At 37.5% G+C, this 18,140-nt stretch overlaps 2 protein-coding genes across 2 annotated transcripts; one reads left to right on the top strand and one right to left on the bottom strand.

The window, feature by feature from the left end:
• Positions 1-1,194: 1,194 nt before the first annotated feature.
• LOC111345612 (glycine receptor subunit alpha-2) lies at positions 1,195-9,328 on the top strand. The gene is given in 9 exon segments (XM_088742404.1): positions 1,195-1,431; positions 2,681-2,760; positions 3,550-3,617; positions 4,275-4,492; positions 5,133-5,215; positions 6,668-6,808; positions 7,198-7,412; positions 7,950-8,120; positions 8,582-9,328. Coding segments are annotated over 9 exon segments (1,326 nt in total). The 5' UTR covers positions 1,195-1,348; the 3' UTR covers positions 8,849-9,328.
• On the bottom strand, positions 9,134-17,400 carry LOC111345611 (glycine receptor subunit alphaZ1). Its single transcript, XM_022952894.2, has 10 exons — positions 17,258-17,400; positions 15,912-15,993; positions 15,184-15,269; positions 14,599-14,666; positions 14,155-14,372; positions 13,819-13,901; positions 13,393-13,524; positions 11,999-12,213; positions 11,076-11,426; positions 9,134-10,359 (listed from the first exon to the last, which is right to left on the bottom strand). The coding sequence occupies exons 2-10, from the start codon at positions 15,980-15,982 to the stop codon at positions 10,159-10,161; spliced, it is 1,425 nt and encodes a 474-aa protein (XP_022808629.2). The 5' UTR covers positions 15,983-15,993; positions 17,258-17,400; the 3' UTR covers positions 9,134-10,158.
• Positions 17,401-18,140: the final 740 nt, after the last annotated feature.

Here is an 18,140-nt window from a genome sequence, read left to right on the forward strand (position 1 = left end):
TTTCAGGTCTGATTTTCACTATTGCTCAAATAGTGCTTTACTGCGAAGGATCGTGCTCATATACGTCTCATAACCGCAGTTCACACATATGTTTCATATGTTTGTTGTTGTTTGATTTATCATCTACGGGTTTATGTCGAATTAATTTGATGGCCTGCTCCCAGTTGGCTTGTTAGCTCAATTGGTAGAGCGCTGCACTAGTATCGCAGAGGTCAGTGGTTCGGATCCCGTACAGGCCTGAAATTTTTTTTCAGGTCTGATTTTCACTATTGCTCAAATAGTGCTTTACTGCGAAGGATCGTGTTCATATATGCTTTAATTTTACTTCGCGTGATTAAAATGTTTCAATAAATACCGAAAGTTTCGAGAGAGAACTTGAATGAGACACTGATAATTAATTAAGACGAATGAGTAAATTAAAAGCTTTTCTTTTAAAAACGTTTGGTGTTGTTGTTAGCTGACGCTATTTTCAGTGAAAGCCGGTCCCTTTTTTCCTTTAATCTCCGTCCACTAGACAACTTTGAACAAACGTAACAAAGGGAAAACAAGCTGATAACGCAAAAAGCCTAACTAAACAAGATCATTGTAATACCTTTCCAAGCTAAAATCTTTTCTATTAAAGAGAAACTTTAGTTTTGCATCGTCTTTTCCAAGAGAAAATAACCGTTACATTGAAAAAGATGCGTTCTAAACACCCCGAATTTATCATGAATATATCTTTTATCACAGTTCATGTTATTACAATTCGCAGTATATGTTAACTGACTTTACGTAATTCGGCATTCGCACGAAATGCTAGCTTGAAACAAAACTTGCATTCTTACTCTACCATACTCCAGCGTAGTTCTTCACTGTCTCTCATACATCTTGGAGGCCAACTAAATTTCTTATGGACCAAGATTCCTTAATGAGATATATGCATTCTGTTCGGAAGAGGATGAATCATATGAAATAAACATGTCTGCCTATTAGGCTGGTGTTTTTGTGTCTTGATACAGCATTTAAGAGTTTCATGATTGCGATAAATTGTCTACCGTTGAAACAGAAAAAAGGTCTAGGATTGAGATTCTTATCAACCTCTAACACGCCAATATTGTACCAACTACGTAGACCGTTAATTTACTCTATGGAAATATAAAAAGTGTGCGATATCGTTTATGTAAAACAACTATTTATTTACTCGTCGTGTGGTTTCGTAAATTAAGTTGCCGATATGTTTTGTCAAAGCAACCATGGAAAATAAGCCAATGGGAAACGTTCAATTATGATACTACACGGTAAGATATTTGTTTGACAATGTACATATTGAACGGGTGCTGTTCCCACAGATCTTACGAAGACCTTCGAGATGTCTCTAAGATTCAGATTACCGGCGCCTTTCGTTTGGATATTGATGGCTCTTCTGTCGACACTTACGACACCCAAAGCGGAGTAAGTAAAAGTTAATTATATATTATTTTGAGTTTTCATCAACAGCACTCGAGCGCTGTAGTTTTATTGGCAAAGCATACGGTTTCCTATGGATGGTATGACTTCATTAAATAATGATGAATGGCTTTACGGACGACTCTTTCTTATGACAAATGCATAGGGAGAAAAATTAATATGCTGTTGGCACGATCGAAACTCGGTAAAATATGTAGAGTGATGAGCTCTCAGTTGCATTTCAGCATTAATTGTACTTTATCCCGAATACAGGATAATTTTAAAACTTCTCCCTTCATTTGTTGTAAACAGATATTACGTAAATCCTCATTTTTTAGGAAAGAAAATTTATCTTCGCTCTACCAAAGTCCGTGTTCAGTAAAATATTTCGCTGCTCTTTGTATACTTTTGATGTTGTACCGTATTCATCCGAGAAAAGACCTGTTTACCCAATTTTATGTACACATATTATTACGTTAGTTCCATTTGTCTTTAACACAAAGCATACTCTCTACTTTCTTCCATTAATTCAAGCTTAATTCATGTTTAGCGGTATTTAGTAGCATAGAAAATAAGTGTGGGAAAAGCATGTAGTTTTCTACGACAGGCAGCTTTATGGTAATGACATCCATTGAAAACTGAGTGATTTTTGTTAACCTATTAAAAGCGTCCAATACATTACTACTTTGTTTTCCTGAATGTGTAGAAGCCGAATCGGATTTTATTGTTGACGAGACCAGACTCATTCAAAACGCTATTCATTCGCACTCATTGATCACCAGTTTTAAACATGAAAACTTTTTATCGTCAGGTAAGTCAAAACAATTTTCCAGCTGGTCCAAGCCCGAGCAAATCATTTGCGACTTTGTTAATAATCATATGAAACGCCTGGTAACAGCTGATGCAAACGTCATTTTTTTGGCAAGAAATGAGGAGGGAAGCGAATCAATAATGAATCATTACTTTATCTCTTGTATTGGCAAAACAACTTCGCTCCTAGGAGAAACCAAAAACGAATTTATCCACGCATTATCAATGCAATTTTAAGCATTCAGGTGTTAAGAAGAAAAAATGTATCAATTACAGAATATCGCTCGATAAGACACAAAAGTTCTGAAGCTAACATTATCAGAAATTTATGGCGCACCGTGGTGAGAATCAATATTTAGAGTAAGAAGTTTAAGATATTCTTTACTACCTTTTGCTTAAGTGCAGCTGAAAGAAAGGAACCATCTTCTGTTTTTCACATTTACAGTTATCAAGAAACCGCAGACAAGCTCCATGAAATAACCGATCCTGATATTTACCACAAATATCTGCGGCCGTATTACAAAGGTGAAATACTAAATAAACTCATTTTTAAGGTTCGCGGCGCTATTGATCAGCATATGTAAATAAGCGCTATATAAATTGGTAAATTATTATTATCGCAGAGAAATCAACTGAATGCTACATTCTAATCAGGCAGCACAAGGCGAAAACTGTAACCTGTGAGCCATGGAGTAAAAAATAAATGTACATTAACTAATCCTAAAAAGCTTTTCCGTTGTGTCTACGGTCCTCCTTCTAACAGGAATTCAAACTGCCACCTTGAAAGTCCGGCAATATTCAGCGTGCCCGAGAGCACTGCCCTCTGCATCTTTCGCAGTAGGTCTGTGCTTCTGCCTCCCACCAGCTCGCGCATCAGGATATCCAGCTCCCGTGACCACCCCCCCGAGGGCATCCATAATGATGTTATATTGCTTCACCTCGTAGCCTGGGAACTGCTGCCTTAGTTCCTAGCGAAGGGGTCCGTACTTCAGTGTATTATTATTGTTATTATTATTATTATTATTATTATTATTATTATTATTATTATTATTACAAGAAAATGATAAATTTAGCTATTAGAGCAACATATTACGTATTTTGTTGTAGAAATAGGAATTGGGACAACCCAGATTTGATGCAATTTTGATTTTTGTGTGTGCCTTGAATAAGCTAATCTCAAGCAGCATTTGTAAATTGCCTATACGTAGTGAGATTTACCATTGTACATTTAAAAACACAAATAAAGTTTCCATTATTATTATTATAACACCCGCGTGATAAGCAAACATGAAATATTTTTGTTGTAATCAACAGGTTACGCAGTTAATGTTACTGTCAGACTAACTGTGGTACATTTTGTGGCTGTGAGGGAGATGAGCGAGGTATGAGAAACTAGGTGCGGTGTAATTCAGTTGAGAAGATTGATGACAAATTCAGTGGCCAATTTTTATTTTTTATTAAAAGAAGTGGTTCCTTGTGTACTGCAATTTCGGAGTTATGATTAGTCCAGCCACCATGTTATATCTAACATTTATCCCATGCGTGCATATTGTTTGGATAAAATTATCTCATGACCATCAAGCGCGAGAAAAATATTTATTTGTTTTATTCTGCCAAAACTTCCATGGTATATGGGCTCAGATACAATGGCTTGTAAATTGGTCAATGATTGATCAGGAAATTTGATATATCATGGTCCGCTTTAATTTTAATAAGAACGGTTGAAACTGAACCATGCTTAACTCCTTTTAAGTTACCTAAGCAGCCTCATTCTCTTCTACTTTTATAGAAGATTTGTGTTCGAGTTGAATGAACTTTGCATAAATGCAGTCGACACACCATCCAGGAATAATAATTGATTATCATTATGAATTAAATTAATGCTCACCCTGGTAAATATATGCGATGGGAACATCAAAGAGACGTCTCTAAGTAAAACAACACTGGTAATACTATATACGTGGGTCTACTTAGTATGGGCCAGCGATACAAGTCATGTAACAGTGAGAAAAGATCGTTTGCTGCTGTTTCACAAACAGGACTTTTCCCTAGACCTTGTAATCTGACAAGAGTGGATGGATGCTCGTTTGAAACATTCCCTGAATCACTCCATTACTTTGCCTGCCAACGTCAAACACCTGATATGGCTCCCTGACACTTTTTTCTTAAACGTGAGAAGTGCTACTGTGCATGACGTCATTTCGGAAAACAGTAAAGTCTCGATAAGCCCTGCAGGTCACATAACTTACAGTTCAAGGTACGTACACACTTCAGCTGTGGATGTCAAGATAAAGTGAATACCTTTGGCGGAGAAGATATCACATCAGCTTTAAGGTGGAATCCATAAAGATTACAAGAGGGAACAGAGGCTTAACTTAATTTCTCCCTTCTGGGAAAGTTTCACTGTTTCTGAAGGAAAATCCTTTGAAGGAGATACTCAGATAATTACTATCCACGTGTTCACAAATCCAATCGACCTATGACCTCGTGACTAGTCGTTCCGATTTCGTAACCAGTATACGCTTAGTGAGACTCCTAAATCAGCTGGCTCATCTGTTCACACTTTCATAATGGTAGAGCCTTACTAATAAAATTGTAACTCCTTTAAGTCATAATGAAAATGAAGATGGGCTACGTGAAACTTGGTAGTTTTTTTGAAAAAAAAAAAAAAAAAAAAAAAAGGACACTAAAACAAAAATTAAATAATGTCAGTGTTAGTGTTCTTCAAGGTTCACTTGTCTGTTAGACGGATGATAAGAGCTTGAACTTTACTTTTCGTCACAAAAATGGGAATTGAAGATGAAAAGATAAACTCTACCTCGTGTTTTAAAGCCTTTTCTTCATATTCACGCGTAGAACATGCACATAAATCTAGAAAGAGCCATTTTCTTTTTCAGAATAACAATTACTGCGGGATGCGCTATGGATTTGAGGGACTATCCAATGGATGAACAGATGTGTGACTTACAGTTTTCAACCTGTTGAGTATTTAAATGAATGGTTATATCCAATTTATTAAGTATCACATATTTCCAAGAACGACAGAACCGCTTCTTAAGCCCCATTTGATTTCCGTACAGTGCGTCGGTGGTTTAAGAAAACGATTTACAGTTGCATGCGAAAATCGACTGAGAAAATGTTAATAAAATTTGATTTATTATTATGGCAGTAAAAACTTCTGGATGCCTAGATATCCTAAACAATGATTGGGCGGCAAGCCGTGGCCAATCAATGCAACGACCAAAGTCCTTACAATTAAAATTCCTATCGCAATTCCTAATTATGGAACCCTAGTAATGAAAGTCCTAAACGTAATTGCTATTTAATAAAAACCTCAGTCAAAATACTAAAGGTTCCATACGTCACTATCGAAACGCTTAAATGTAATAAAACATCTAATATCTCTTATTTCAATCTTAAAGCGTCTCGCCATATTGAGTGAACTATGGCAATTCCTAATCATAAAAGCCTTAGTCCTAAACGTAATTACTATTTAGTAAAATCCTCAATCTAAATACTAAAAGTTCTATAATATCACTATGGTAACGCTTTAATGTGATAAAACATCTAATATCCCTTATCTCAAAATCTTAAAGCGCTTCACAATATTGAGTGAACTTGTGATGACTGATTTCTGTATTTGCAGAGCTGTTGTGTCGCTCTCATCTCCCACTAGCTCTTTAAGTGCCTTTCTAACATTTCTTGAATAACGAGTACATCCACAACAATGTTGTATTGTGTCACCCGATAATCAGGGTATCTCTGTTCAAGCTCCCAGCGCAGTGGCCCATACTTTACTGTTTTTTTCGGTAGCTTTCTCCCCCCTGTTTTCTACCCACAGACAGCGCATCTCGATCACCGATACTTTCTTGTTCTCCTTGTCCACGATGGTAGCGTCGATCCTATTCGCCTTTACATGCGTGCCATCTACGTAAATGGTAATGTCCCAATATGCTATTGCCCTCTCGTTCTCATACATAGCCGGCTTTGGCTGGGTCTGTGAAAACCATGGAACCTCTGGTGTAACCAGGTCCAACGCCTTGATCACTCGAAAAAATAAAATCTTAAGAGCGTTTTTATGCCTTGCCAAATACAACGTCTGGGCTAAAGCCCCGCAACCAGCTAAGATATGTGAGACACTCTCTTTAGCCTTACCACACATTCGACACCTTTCATCTCCGCTAACACTCGTCCCAGTCTTCCTATGATAGAAAACCTTTGTTGGAAGAAGTTGTTGGTAAAGTTCTTGTACCCCAGCAACTATGTGTGTGGGTGCCGCCTTCCAACAGCTAACCATTATTATTATTATTATTATTATTATTATTATTATTATTACTTTTAGGATAAATGCTGGCGATATTATGTTGGTTTCGTTTTAATGGTCACTATTTTTACCATTTTCTTTACTTACTAGTAACAGTTTTTTTCTTAGATGCATATACGGAAGAACATCTCGAGTACAGGTGGTTGAATAAAAGTCGAGCTACTCCGATAACTGTCAAGGACAAACATTTAGCCGAAATGGCGCTTATCGACACTGAAACCCTCACTAGTCGTGAGGAGTATGCAGAGGGTGGGTATTAACGTAGCCAACCTTGCTCTTTTAACCATCAGTTCGAAGGAGATTATGCATATATCTTAACTTAACACTAATCTCTAAAGCCACTTCCATTTCAAAATTCATATTTGCCAGATTCTGCGGAAAACAATCGGATTACCTAAAGACGTTTTCGAACAACTTCTGAATTAACTCTGGTTGATTTCATAGTTGTGCAACGTTTTTCCTCGTGATCGTTTTCCCTCTTTGTCCATTTGGCAGTTCTAGGCACTGTCCTCTCCAAAAACTCCAGTTCTTATTGGATCCATAATCCAAGGCCCCGCGTTTTCTTCAAAGGAATTAGCATCACTAATTAAAGCATCCAATTACGTAAATTTTGAGAAAATTTGTTCGTCCTGTCCTAGGGTCACACAAGAAACTCGTAGCTCGTTTTTGGTTCAAACGACGTCTGGGATATGCACTTCTTCAAATCTACGTCCCTACTTTCATGCTTGTGGTCTTGTCTTGGTTTTCCTTCTGGATTCCTCAAGAATCTGTTCCAGCCCGTGTGGCGCTTGGAAGTACAACTGTGCTTTCCATTGTGACATTCACCGGCTCCTTCAGAAGCTCTCTCCCAAAGGTCTGTTATAAGCGATACCATAACGAGTAATCTCCCCCCTCATATCCACAGCAAAGATCTTGGTGAAATATTGGTTAAGCAACGATTAAAGCATGTAATTTTGAAATTTTGGCGTGCATAAATCCATACCATGACAAAATGAGCCAAAAAATGTAGCGTAATATTCCCCTCTCTCTGCAACCCTTTCTCTCCATTAATACAAATCGAAGAGGAATCCTGGTGTGGCAAACTGCGTGTTTTTCCTTTCTTTTTGCAAACTGACTATGCGCATCGAATATTGTTATGTCATCGTTAGTCAGGCATCACTCAAAATTTTTAGCAAATCTCGTAATAGTACTTTCAGTTTATTGATTATAGCCGAGTTTCTTTGTAGTAAAGTGCACTTTTAATTGCTGATGGCGGTTATTCAACATTAAGCAAGAAAATCAGCCTTCCGTGATGAAATATGTATCAGTCCAGCCTATGGCTAAGGTTATACCTCTGATAAAAGGTCTTTTCCCAAATTGAAATTGCTCGTGCCGTGTTTTTACATTTCAGGTATCTTATATAAAGGCGGTGGATATCTACTTTATTGTTTCGTTTGCATTTCTTTTTGCGGTAGTCTTTGAGTACGTTTTAGTTTTGCTTAACACTGGAATAAAGCGCCAAAGACGTGCCAGTAGTGCACCTCTCTCAGAGGAGAACAACGAGGAGGCAAACGGCTCAAAGGTAATATTTCCCTATATCATATGAAATTTCATCACAGCTTTTCTCATGAACTTATTCATGGGCGGTTTATAAAAGATAGGGCCTCACCATGCGGATTTTTTCTTGGGATAAATCGAAAACTATTACCTTAAACTAAACACAGGAACTTAATCAGACTGCTTTTGTGTTGCCTCTTGTAAAGAAGAAAAACGTAACCAACTTCGTTAACTTATTTCAGCCGGTACTTTATATTATTTGGGAAATTTGTAATCCTGAGTCACTTTCAGGGCTAGGCGTCAATTTCCCGAACAAATGGTAAGCACCACAGCGTACAATATTGAGTTATGGAATACACGTGCAACGTTGCTAAGCACGAAAGACGGTAATAGTCGCTCGAAGCGATAGCCGAGAGCGACTCTACCTTATTGAGCATGAGTCGTCAAATATATTTTTTAACCTGCGACGTCCTTTTTAAATGACAGATAGACGTATTTAATGGAATAAAAGAATTGCAAGATATCAAAGTAGAGAGTCCGGAATCTTCGAAAGAAAAGCTAAAGGAAGGGAAATATATCTCAGTAAAGAAGGCCAAAGAGTACGTGCGTTATGCTTTTGTAAGGAATGAAGCCAGCTCAATTGATCGAGCATGTCGTTATCTTTTTCCTTGTTGTTACGCCCTGTTTAATTCGTTTTACTTTGCTTTTTATGAGTTGTCGTCATTTGGAAATCATCCACCTTCCGAAATGTAACAAGCATGTGACTTCAAATAACAATCAGGAAAGGTCAACATTGAAGACAGATCAGACGGATTAACCTGCTTCACTCGCTGTTTGCTTTGTTTGATCATCTTATTGACCAGGATAATTTTCAGTGAGGCTAAAATCCGGTTTGATAAATTTTACATCGCATATGAGACGGTGGTTACCGTTCATATGCGTAGAGATCGATCAATTTCATCGAGTTCCATAGCAAAATATCCCCTACACCACCTCTCGGGGCGGCACCACTATGCAATCAAAGATCTCGATAGAATCTACTAGCCATTTCGTTTATTATGATAATATCTATTAAATTTCAGAGCTTAGAGATCAGAAAGAATATGAGTGTTCTGAAGAGGGTAGATGCTTGACTCTAGATAAATTCTAAACAGTAACAAAATACAAAATAATTGTAAATAAATTAGTAGTAATAGTAATAAAAATTACAATATGACCCATTTTTGACATAAATACTTTCGTTTGATTTGCGATTAAGTTTGGGAAGAGCCACTAGGCGTCTGTAAAAGTGTTGCGCTTTACTTTCCTCACACGGTAATTAAGCAAGTTGATTTTTTCTTTGCGCAATTACCAAACGTATTTAAAACAAGTCTTTATTATAAGGTACAACTGACTAGCAAAAGATAAGTGCTCAATGTCAGCCTTCGGATTCCGTTAAGGAAGGGGCTGTGCGATTGATCATGACTGTACCCATCCTTTTGAACTTCTGAAACATGCTGCAAAGGGGCGTTTATAGCATCTCCATAGGTATGAACTTGAGACGAAATCGAAATGAAATTAACTGATACCGCTCTTATTGGACTTTGTCATATTTTCTCTTTTTAACTGCCATATGTTTGAAAATAGCTAAAACAAAAACGCAAATTAACTCTGTTAAAACTTTCTTTTTACGGAACATCACTTTCACCTCGGATCGCTCAAACAAACTCAACGAAATCACAATATAGGAGACGAACAGTAATTCCAACTAAATTGCACTGAACCTGTCATCCTTTCATTACTTAGGACTAATAAGAAACGGTGATAACGAATTTTTGGTTAAATTCAATGTCCGTTTCCTGTAATCAGATTGGTCAGTTTTGTGTAAGCCTATAAGCCCAGTAAAGGAAGTTGAACTTTAATTGCACTTTATGGATAACCTTTCCTTTTCTCATGTTTCACTACTTTCTTTTTTAAAATTTATATATCTGCTAAACTTACAATCAAATGATGTAAACAGCGATTTTAACGACACGGACTCTTCTATATTCTAACAGGTGTTACGTAAATTCGCCCTAGTTCTTTCAGTTTGAATATCGGAAGTAATAGCCAATGTTGAACATAAAGAAAGTCAAAGGGAAAATGATTCGGGCAATTCTGTCGAAGATATCCACTTCATTATCTGACCCAAGAGCCAAACAGAAGCTCGGGATGCATTGAATGATAGTTGTTCTGGGTGGGTTAGTCGTGTAAGGACTATGTTGGATAGCTGGTCCAGGAACGTTCTGCAAAAAAAATCAAACGAAACAGTGAATGATGTCAGAAGAGAATCTGTTAGACCTTATTTCAAGAGAGTATAGAAACTTGGTGAGCCACAGAAGTATAGATGTATAAGTTTTTTTCATATGTCCGGCAAAATTTTCACATGAGTAATATTCATTGTTGTTATCGTTACTCGTTACCAGTGGCGGATCCAGGAATTTTTGATAGGGGGTCCAAACTTTGGTTCAGAAAGGACTGTTGGACTCTTTTGAGGCAAATTACTTCTCCCCCACACCCCCCACACCCCCTCCCACCAGTAGCGGTTGCACGTTATAATTCGTTGGCCGCTTACCTTTTACTTGGATTCATTAATTTAAAAAGTCAGCCAGTTAAAAAGTGATATACGATCCTGCGGTTGTAAGAATTTCAGTCTCAAAGTTTTTAGCGTCAGGTCTGATAGGGGGGGTCCGGACCCCCTGGACCCTCCCCCTGGATCCGCCACTGTCGTTGTTATCATCCGGCGAGACCATTAGCTAAACATGATTACGGAAAGATGCCTTTCTTTCAATAACACGATCAAGGTGAAAAGGTTTACAAATTTATAGTTTAAAAATTCCTCTCGCTCTCCATCCAACTTCTTCCGTCGTCGTTAAAGGCTTCTCGTTTTCAGGATTTACAACGAAAACTTACAACTGTTCCCAATGATCATCCTGTTCTTTCTGCACTACTCAGTACTGACCTGACGTGGGTACGAACTTCGAAGGACAGATTTTGGTGGTAAACTGTATGACGATACTGGGCGCACCGGTAAACTATACGATGATGGTGACCTCCGGGGTGGTAGGCTGTGTGCTGATCTCGATCGAGATATAATGGGGGTATTTGTATGATTTGGAGCTGCATTAGCATTGAAATTTTCTATCTCCATTTCCGCTAACGCGTAATCTTTTGATGGTAAATTCTGTTTCTTCTTTGCCTTCATTCGTTTTCTTTCGCTATGCATTAGAACTGCAACGTATTCTAGTAGGACACCAAAGACGAAGATGAAGGAGACAATGAGATATGAGTCGACTGCTTTGATGTACGACACCTTTCAGAGGAGAGATAATAACAGCTTTTGATTTATCATCTACGGGTTTATATCGAATTAATTTGATGGCCTGCTCCCAGTTGGCTTGTTAGCTCAATTGGTAGAGCGCTGCACTAGTATCGCAGAGGTCAGTGGTTCGAGTCCCGTACAGGCCTGAAATTTTTTTCAGGTCTGATTTTCACTATTGCTCAAATAGTGCTTTACTGCGAAGGATCGTTCTCATATATGTAAATAACAGCTTTATTAGTTTGGATTGTCTAAGACAGGAGAAGCCTACGTGCATCATTTATTTGTAGAAAAGTGGCCATGCCCTCTTAGCCAGAGCGCATATAGATTTTTTTTCTAGGCATTGACCAATAATCTAATATGGGAAGCGTTTTTAACAATGCCGATATGATTGGATAAAAGTATTCCTCTATATTATAACAGGAAAACAATGACCAAATCTGGGAAGGTGACTGCCTCGTGCCTCTAAGTCGTGCATCTTAGCTTCGTCATGATCAGGACTATTCAATCACAGAGAGAAAAGTGGGGGTAAAAGTTAGATTAATGCGTGAAAATCGTTACGTTACCTTAGGGACAGAATTTCTGAGTGAACCCATGAGTGTAACAATGGTCAACACTGTGGTAATTCCAAGAGCAATCCTAGCGGGAACTGCGTCTTTAGAAATCCAGAATGACAACCAAGAAAGAACGACGATGAGGAACGTTGGAGAATAGATTTGAATAAAGGAATACGCCAGTCTTCTTTTGAAAACAAACTTTGCGACCAAATGGGTGTATGTTCCTGTAAAAATAAAAAATCTACAGATTGCCACAGTCACCGGATGCAATACAATGAAGTTGTTTATTCAAACACGTATCGTCCAGGAGATATGAATCTTTCAAAAGACGAACTTGTGCATACAACAACATAGCGGTCAAATGCTTGCACATGCGCACTTGATGATAATTTGCAGTTGTAAACATGGAGAATCTAAGCGAGACGTAGTTTTTCGCAGTTTCTAGGGAAAGGTCGAAGTTTCTAAGGCCGAGACTTATACAAATTGTTGTTCTAGACTTTACCCACTTTGTGATAGTTTACACTCGCGTGCTTTTTTTTTTTTTTTACACTTTGCACAGCGGCGCAATGAGGTTGTCTGTAAAGTTGGCCGTGCAGGCTGTAGTTTTCTTTGTGTTCACAGTGGTGTTTCCGGTAAACACCGAAGGAAATGTGTGAAAAAAAGGAAGAACCAGAGCCACAAAAGATATTTGTGACGATAGCAGGTCTATGTTTATAGAGGACACTGTGTACAGCAAGGATAGAAGAAAGGTTCTGATATTTGCGTTTATTACCGAAACGAAGCGTCAGCGTTAAAAGCTGTTTAGATCTCACAATGAAATAAGACCAAGATTTAATCTTTCTCCAAAATTCTTCTTTCATTTGTCCTACGCCTTGGAATAGTTAGAAATTTACCTTTTCTTCTTCGCTCTACGCCAGACACGCGTTCGGAAATCTCTCTCATTTTCTTTAAACTATCATGCATGCACATTGTTTGACCGCTGTGTTGTATACAACAGAGAGTAATTAAACTCATTATAAACGTAACATAATAAGATATTAATAACATAATAAGATATTAATAACATAATAAGATATTTAGAAATTATTAATGATAATGGAAAATGAAATGCAACAATTTCCCTAGGATTATAATTCGTTTCCTAAACTAAAAAGAGTTTTATACTCAGGACCATTGTGATATAGACTCTTATAAGCTAACTCTCACAAACTAACTAAAAAAGCGTTTAATTTGTACTTACCTTGCCACAGCAGAAACTACTCTCACTTTGAAGTTTGATTATGAAAACTGAACATCCTTCGATTTATAAATCTACAATTATTGTCTTCGATTCACTAGTGTAGTTTAATCAATGTGTATCCAAGGGAAAATTTAAATGAGTAAAAGTTTCTTGCAAGGCATACCTATGACGTATTTCACAAGCTTTCGCTCACTTTGCGCATCAGCAAGTTCGAACTCTGACATTTCATCGTCTAAAATTATTACTGCGTTCTCGTCATCCCAATGGTAATCCATGTCATTAATGTCATATGAGTCTAGAAAAACAACGAAAACAGCAAAATGCCAAATGCGTTTTGTGGCAAAGTTGTGAGCAATCGGTATTTAATAAAAAACATGGCTTGATATGAACTTAACAACTTGGAGAAAAGATCATTCAGGCAAATTCACTGAGCCATTTAAACTTTTTAAATGTTAGAGCTGATCGACATCTTACATTTCAGTAAATTGTCATCGTATTATCTACCAAACAAGTGATGAGAGTCATCCAAGTTATCTCAATTCAATTTAAAAAGAAATATGTCGCAGCTAAAAAGGAGAATTATACTCACAGCTTAAAATTTCAAGAACACACGTCTGAGTGTCTAGTGGATATTCTCTTAAATTCATCCTACATGACGCAGAGACTGTTAGCCTTAAAGAGAAGAAAGAAAGAAAACGAAACGAAAATGCCAATCGTTTTTGTCAATGAGGTGACAATCTCGAAATGCACAGCAATGGCAACGAAGCTTGATTGACTTTATGTGAATGATAAGTTTCTAGCTATATAGAGGCTTAAATTTTATGGAGAGAGATAAAAATATTACACTTTGCGCTTCGGCGAATATCCCCCGCTCTCTGTTCCCATTTCAAAGGCCGGGGTAACATTTCGAGTAAAAGCTACTCACCTTTCACTGAGTTCAATATCCCCGTTCGATTTAATCACAACTCTGCTATTAGCAGCAGGAACGTGGTGAAACTTGGCTGTCTTTACATTCAAAAAGAACGTGTCCGGAAGCCAGAACTTGACCTTTTCACTTCCAGAAAGAAGAATTGGTTTCTTAAGATCATGCCTCAATCTTGGATCGTTCCAAGCTTGCTTGAAAAATATATCTAACGTAAATTCCTTTCGAAGAAACATACAGTAAATAGAAGATTCACTAAGAATTGCCCAGGTCAATCGGTTAAATAACTCGTAGAAATGATGGAAAATATATATCATCTGGTTTTAAAAGCTGCTTGTCTATCACACATAAGCATCCTGCGCGATGAACACTCCTATAGCTGTTTTCTCCACCATTTCCACAGTTTAACTGTCAGTTTGCAAACAAATTTGCAGAATTGTTACATACCATGTTTATTTCCTTTATTGCACCAAACGAAACGACTGTCATGTACACGGAAATGTTCAAAGGTGGACCTGTGGGGCAATGATCTCATTAGATGAATTCAATAACGATGCTCCTACCTTCATACTTGATGGAGTAATGGCGGGTCTGATTGACTGATTGGCTGGACAACTCGCTGAGTAAAAGACCGAATGATCTCTGACTAATTGACTGACTGAACGAAGACTAACAGACCGATAATCTACCCTATTGAGTGACTGAATGTTTGGCTGACTATGAGTTGAAAAAGTTATTGAGGGACTGACCGGCTGACTTACTGAAAGACTGATACTCTAATGACTGACAGATTGATTTAGTAGCTAATTGTCTTACTGTCTGAAGGACTGCTTATATTTGCTTATATTACAAATTGGCTAACTAACCCGTGCTACCTTGGTAACTGAGTGGCAAACTGGATAACTGGTGGACGGACTAAATGACTGACCTAAAGACCAACTGAAAATCTGAGTAATTGACAGGCTGACATATAAACCGACTGACTTACTTAGTCACTGACTGAAAGTCTGTGAGACAAAACTGACACCCTACCTTCATGATAGGGCCTTATCCGCTTGTCATATTTGGGAGTTTCCGTAAGTGAGTCGAGAACTTTAGTTGTGTTCTCATAACTTCTTCTAAAGAGACAAATACATATTCAGTGATCACTTAACGTCATGCAATGGTCATATATATTTTTTTGTGCAATCGATTGTCTTAGCTGAGTTATGTGACTTAAAGTGCAGTGGTAGAAATTCTTCATTCGTATCCAGTTGTCATTTTTACAGTAGAGTCACTGCAAAATACCTATAAGATCTTTTTACGTTTTTGTGTGGAAATCCCGCTATTAATTAGCTCAAGTCAATCTCCAGGGTTATTTTCTTCCCCGGTTCTCATCTTGTTTGCTCCCGAGGTCGGCAACCCTTGGAGATCGAGAGAGTCACCCACAACGGTACGGGAAAAGAAGAGGGCCTCAGAACGACAATTCTCTCAGTTCTAAAAATGTTCATATGAAGATAATTCAGGCAGTTAATTACTTCGATTCAAATTACCTTACACCGGAAAAAGTCTCAAGCATTGTTTCGTAAGATGGAAAAAGACCAAAATTAAACGAACGGGATAAACCAGAGAGGAACGAGGAAAGTTGAGGATGGAAAGAACTGACAAGAAAATTAGCTGACAAATTAAAGTTTAGCCTTAATATTTTTAGGAAGGACACATCGTGAAGCAGCTACTAAGATAAAATATGAAGAAGTCTTAACATAGCATGTGTTTCCTACCTTCCTAAGTCAGTGCTTGCCTGTGACGACAAGAAAAAGATAACTAGTATAAAAACAGATAACCTCCTCATCACTCAGTCAGCTGTAGACAAAAACAAAACTTTAAATTATTGCTCCGAAAGGTATGTCCATCTAATGCTACAGACGGAGGAGAATTCGAGTGCTCAATGCGAGAAAACATTTGTCAGCTTTCGCGTTGACTTCTGCGCACTACAATTTGATGTTTTCTTTGCTTCTTAGGGGAAAAAGAGTTGTTCGATTGAGGCATGATACCAACAGAAATGCAGGTTAGCACACAGATTAACACCAGTTAATGGAAGTTGAATGCCCACAGTTCACATTTATGTATCAATGACTCCCACAAAGTTAGTTTTACTGAACACTTCCCCATGAACTCTGTGACCGCAGATAAATGGCTCTATCTATATCCACAAAACTTACTCTCAAACAGCGTTTGTATTTCAGGCTGGCTCGCCCAGTGGCTTAAAAACTTAGCGAAAAGCCATAAATTTACCTCATGCAACAAAAAATGAACATATGGTCTTGGCCGACTGTCCTCAGAAAAGGACGTGACCGTCAATCCGTTACACTGACTAATTTGAATTTCTACGTTTACCATAGGCAGATGAAACAATAGCGTTAAAGCGATAGAAAGCTTTTGTTCTCAACAGTGTAACGCCGATGATTTTGTTTTTACAGTCCTGGGTTTACTACAAGCAAATTGTTGGGATTGTGGCGGCCTCCAGTTTGTACGACCGTGAAAAATTCATTATCAAAGCCCGCGTATCTGAGAAATAACGAATGTTAAATCCAGCTGAATCTCATTTTAAAGGAGTAGATTCAGTTCTTTGAAATATACATGTGCTGTTTCGTACAGTTTACTAACTGGCCACTTTGAATGTAAAGAAAGGTTTTAATGGCTTGTTTCAATCCTTTCGTCATTTTGAAGACTACATTTTTTTCACCAGATAACACGATATAATATTCATATTCTCAACGAAGGTACTACTCTATTGTTCCGGATAAAGAAACTTTGTGTTTTTGTTCAAAAGTTTTATTTTACTCATTGAGAAGCACAAATTATTTTAACCTCAAGTTTCGCCAGAAGGAAAATATCGATCCAAAGACAAAATAAAATGATTTTGAACATAAGAGTACAATTCAGTGAGAGAACCTTCGTAAACACTTTTCATCTCACCAAAAAATTTGAGATTTTCTCTTCACGTCTAGTCATCGATTATAAACAAAACTGGGTTGTAAAGAAGCAGTTGGTTTTTGCCAAAGATTGCTTCGTTTTCCCACCGAAAAACATCTCCCTGAATTATATTTAAAACGTACTCACTCACCATTTCAAGTAGTTTTACCCTCAAGATCCTTTAAACGACCTCTTTATCTTCGTTGATTATCGTTATTTCCTTCATTATATTTTCTAGTATCTGTATGAAAATTAAAATTTGATATTCAAAGTGCATTGCAAATTTGTGTTTGTCTTCATGTGGTTAGTTAACGAACACAATGTTAAAATGATTGGTTTGAGGACATCTTTTATTGTTAAAAAAGCAACAATAATCAACACGTTATTTCATCGCTGCGCATGATATTAATTTTATCTTCTCTCCCTATCTTTACGCGTAAATACAAACCGAAGTAACTTGTGTAAGAATTTAAAAATACTCGTAGGGGAGTTAGGCAATTGGATCACTCTTCGTTTAATTGTTTATTTGGGCCGTGTCGCTGTAAATTTTGTGGATTGGGTAAGAGCACTGGCAACCGATTATTACAGAAAGAGAAAATGAAAGTTTGTGGCGACTGGGGATGTGCCAACAGAGACAAATGTCTGTTTATACAATTATCTGCCTTGAAGACCGTTAACTAGCAAAATCAAAATCCGATATAAAATCGTGTGCATGTGCACGAGAACTGCGCTTTAAGAAAGCATTCAATAACCCATTAAAAAAATTCGTGCATCGTCTGAAAGTCTTCGTCCATCACTGCGATGCATGTTAGTAACAGATCATTTGAAAGCTCTTAGTCATTCGTTAGACCTCTTGTCGAATTTTAGGCCTTTATTGTAAACTAATGATAAACAACTTTTAATCATTTTTTAAAGACTGCATCTTTTACGTCCGATAAAAAGTATTATATGAGAATTTCCCGTATAAGAATGCAACTTTAAAGGCAATTTATCCTTCTGCAATAAAGGCTAACGAAGCAATGATCAGCTCATCA

Source organism: Stylophora pistillata, chromosome 1, assembly GCF_964205215.1.
Source record: "Stylophora pistillata chromosome 1, jaStyPist1.2, whole genome shotgun sequence".
Classification (NCBI taxonomy): Eukaryota; Metazoa; Cnidaria; class Anthozoa; order Scleractinia; family Pocilloporidae; genus Stylophora; species Stylophora pistillata.

Bases quoted from the DNA above. Each gene is read 5' to 3' on its own strand.
- LOC111345611 (XM_022952894.2), bottom strand. From the start codon at position 15,982: ATGAGGAGGTTATCTGTTTTTATACTAGTTATCTTTTTCTTGTCGTCA. The intron at 13,525-13,818 runs GTGAGTATAATT...TTGTTTTTCTAG, and splicing joins TGTTCTTGAAATTTTAAGCT to ACTCATATGACATTAATGAC. The intron at 10,360-11,075 runs GTCAGTACTGAG...TTTTTTTTGCAG, and splicing joins GAAGTTCGTACCCACGTCAG to AACGTTCCTGGACCAGCTAT.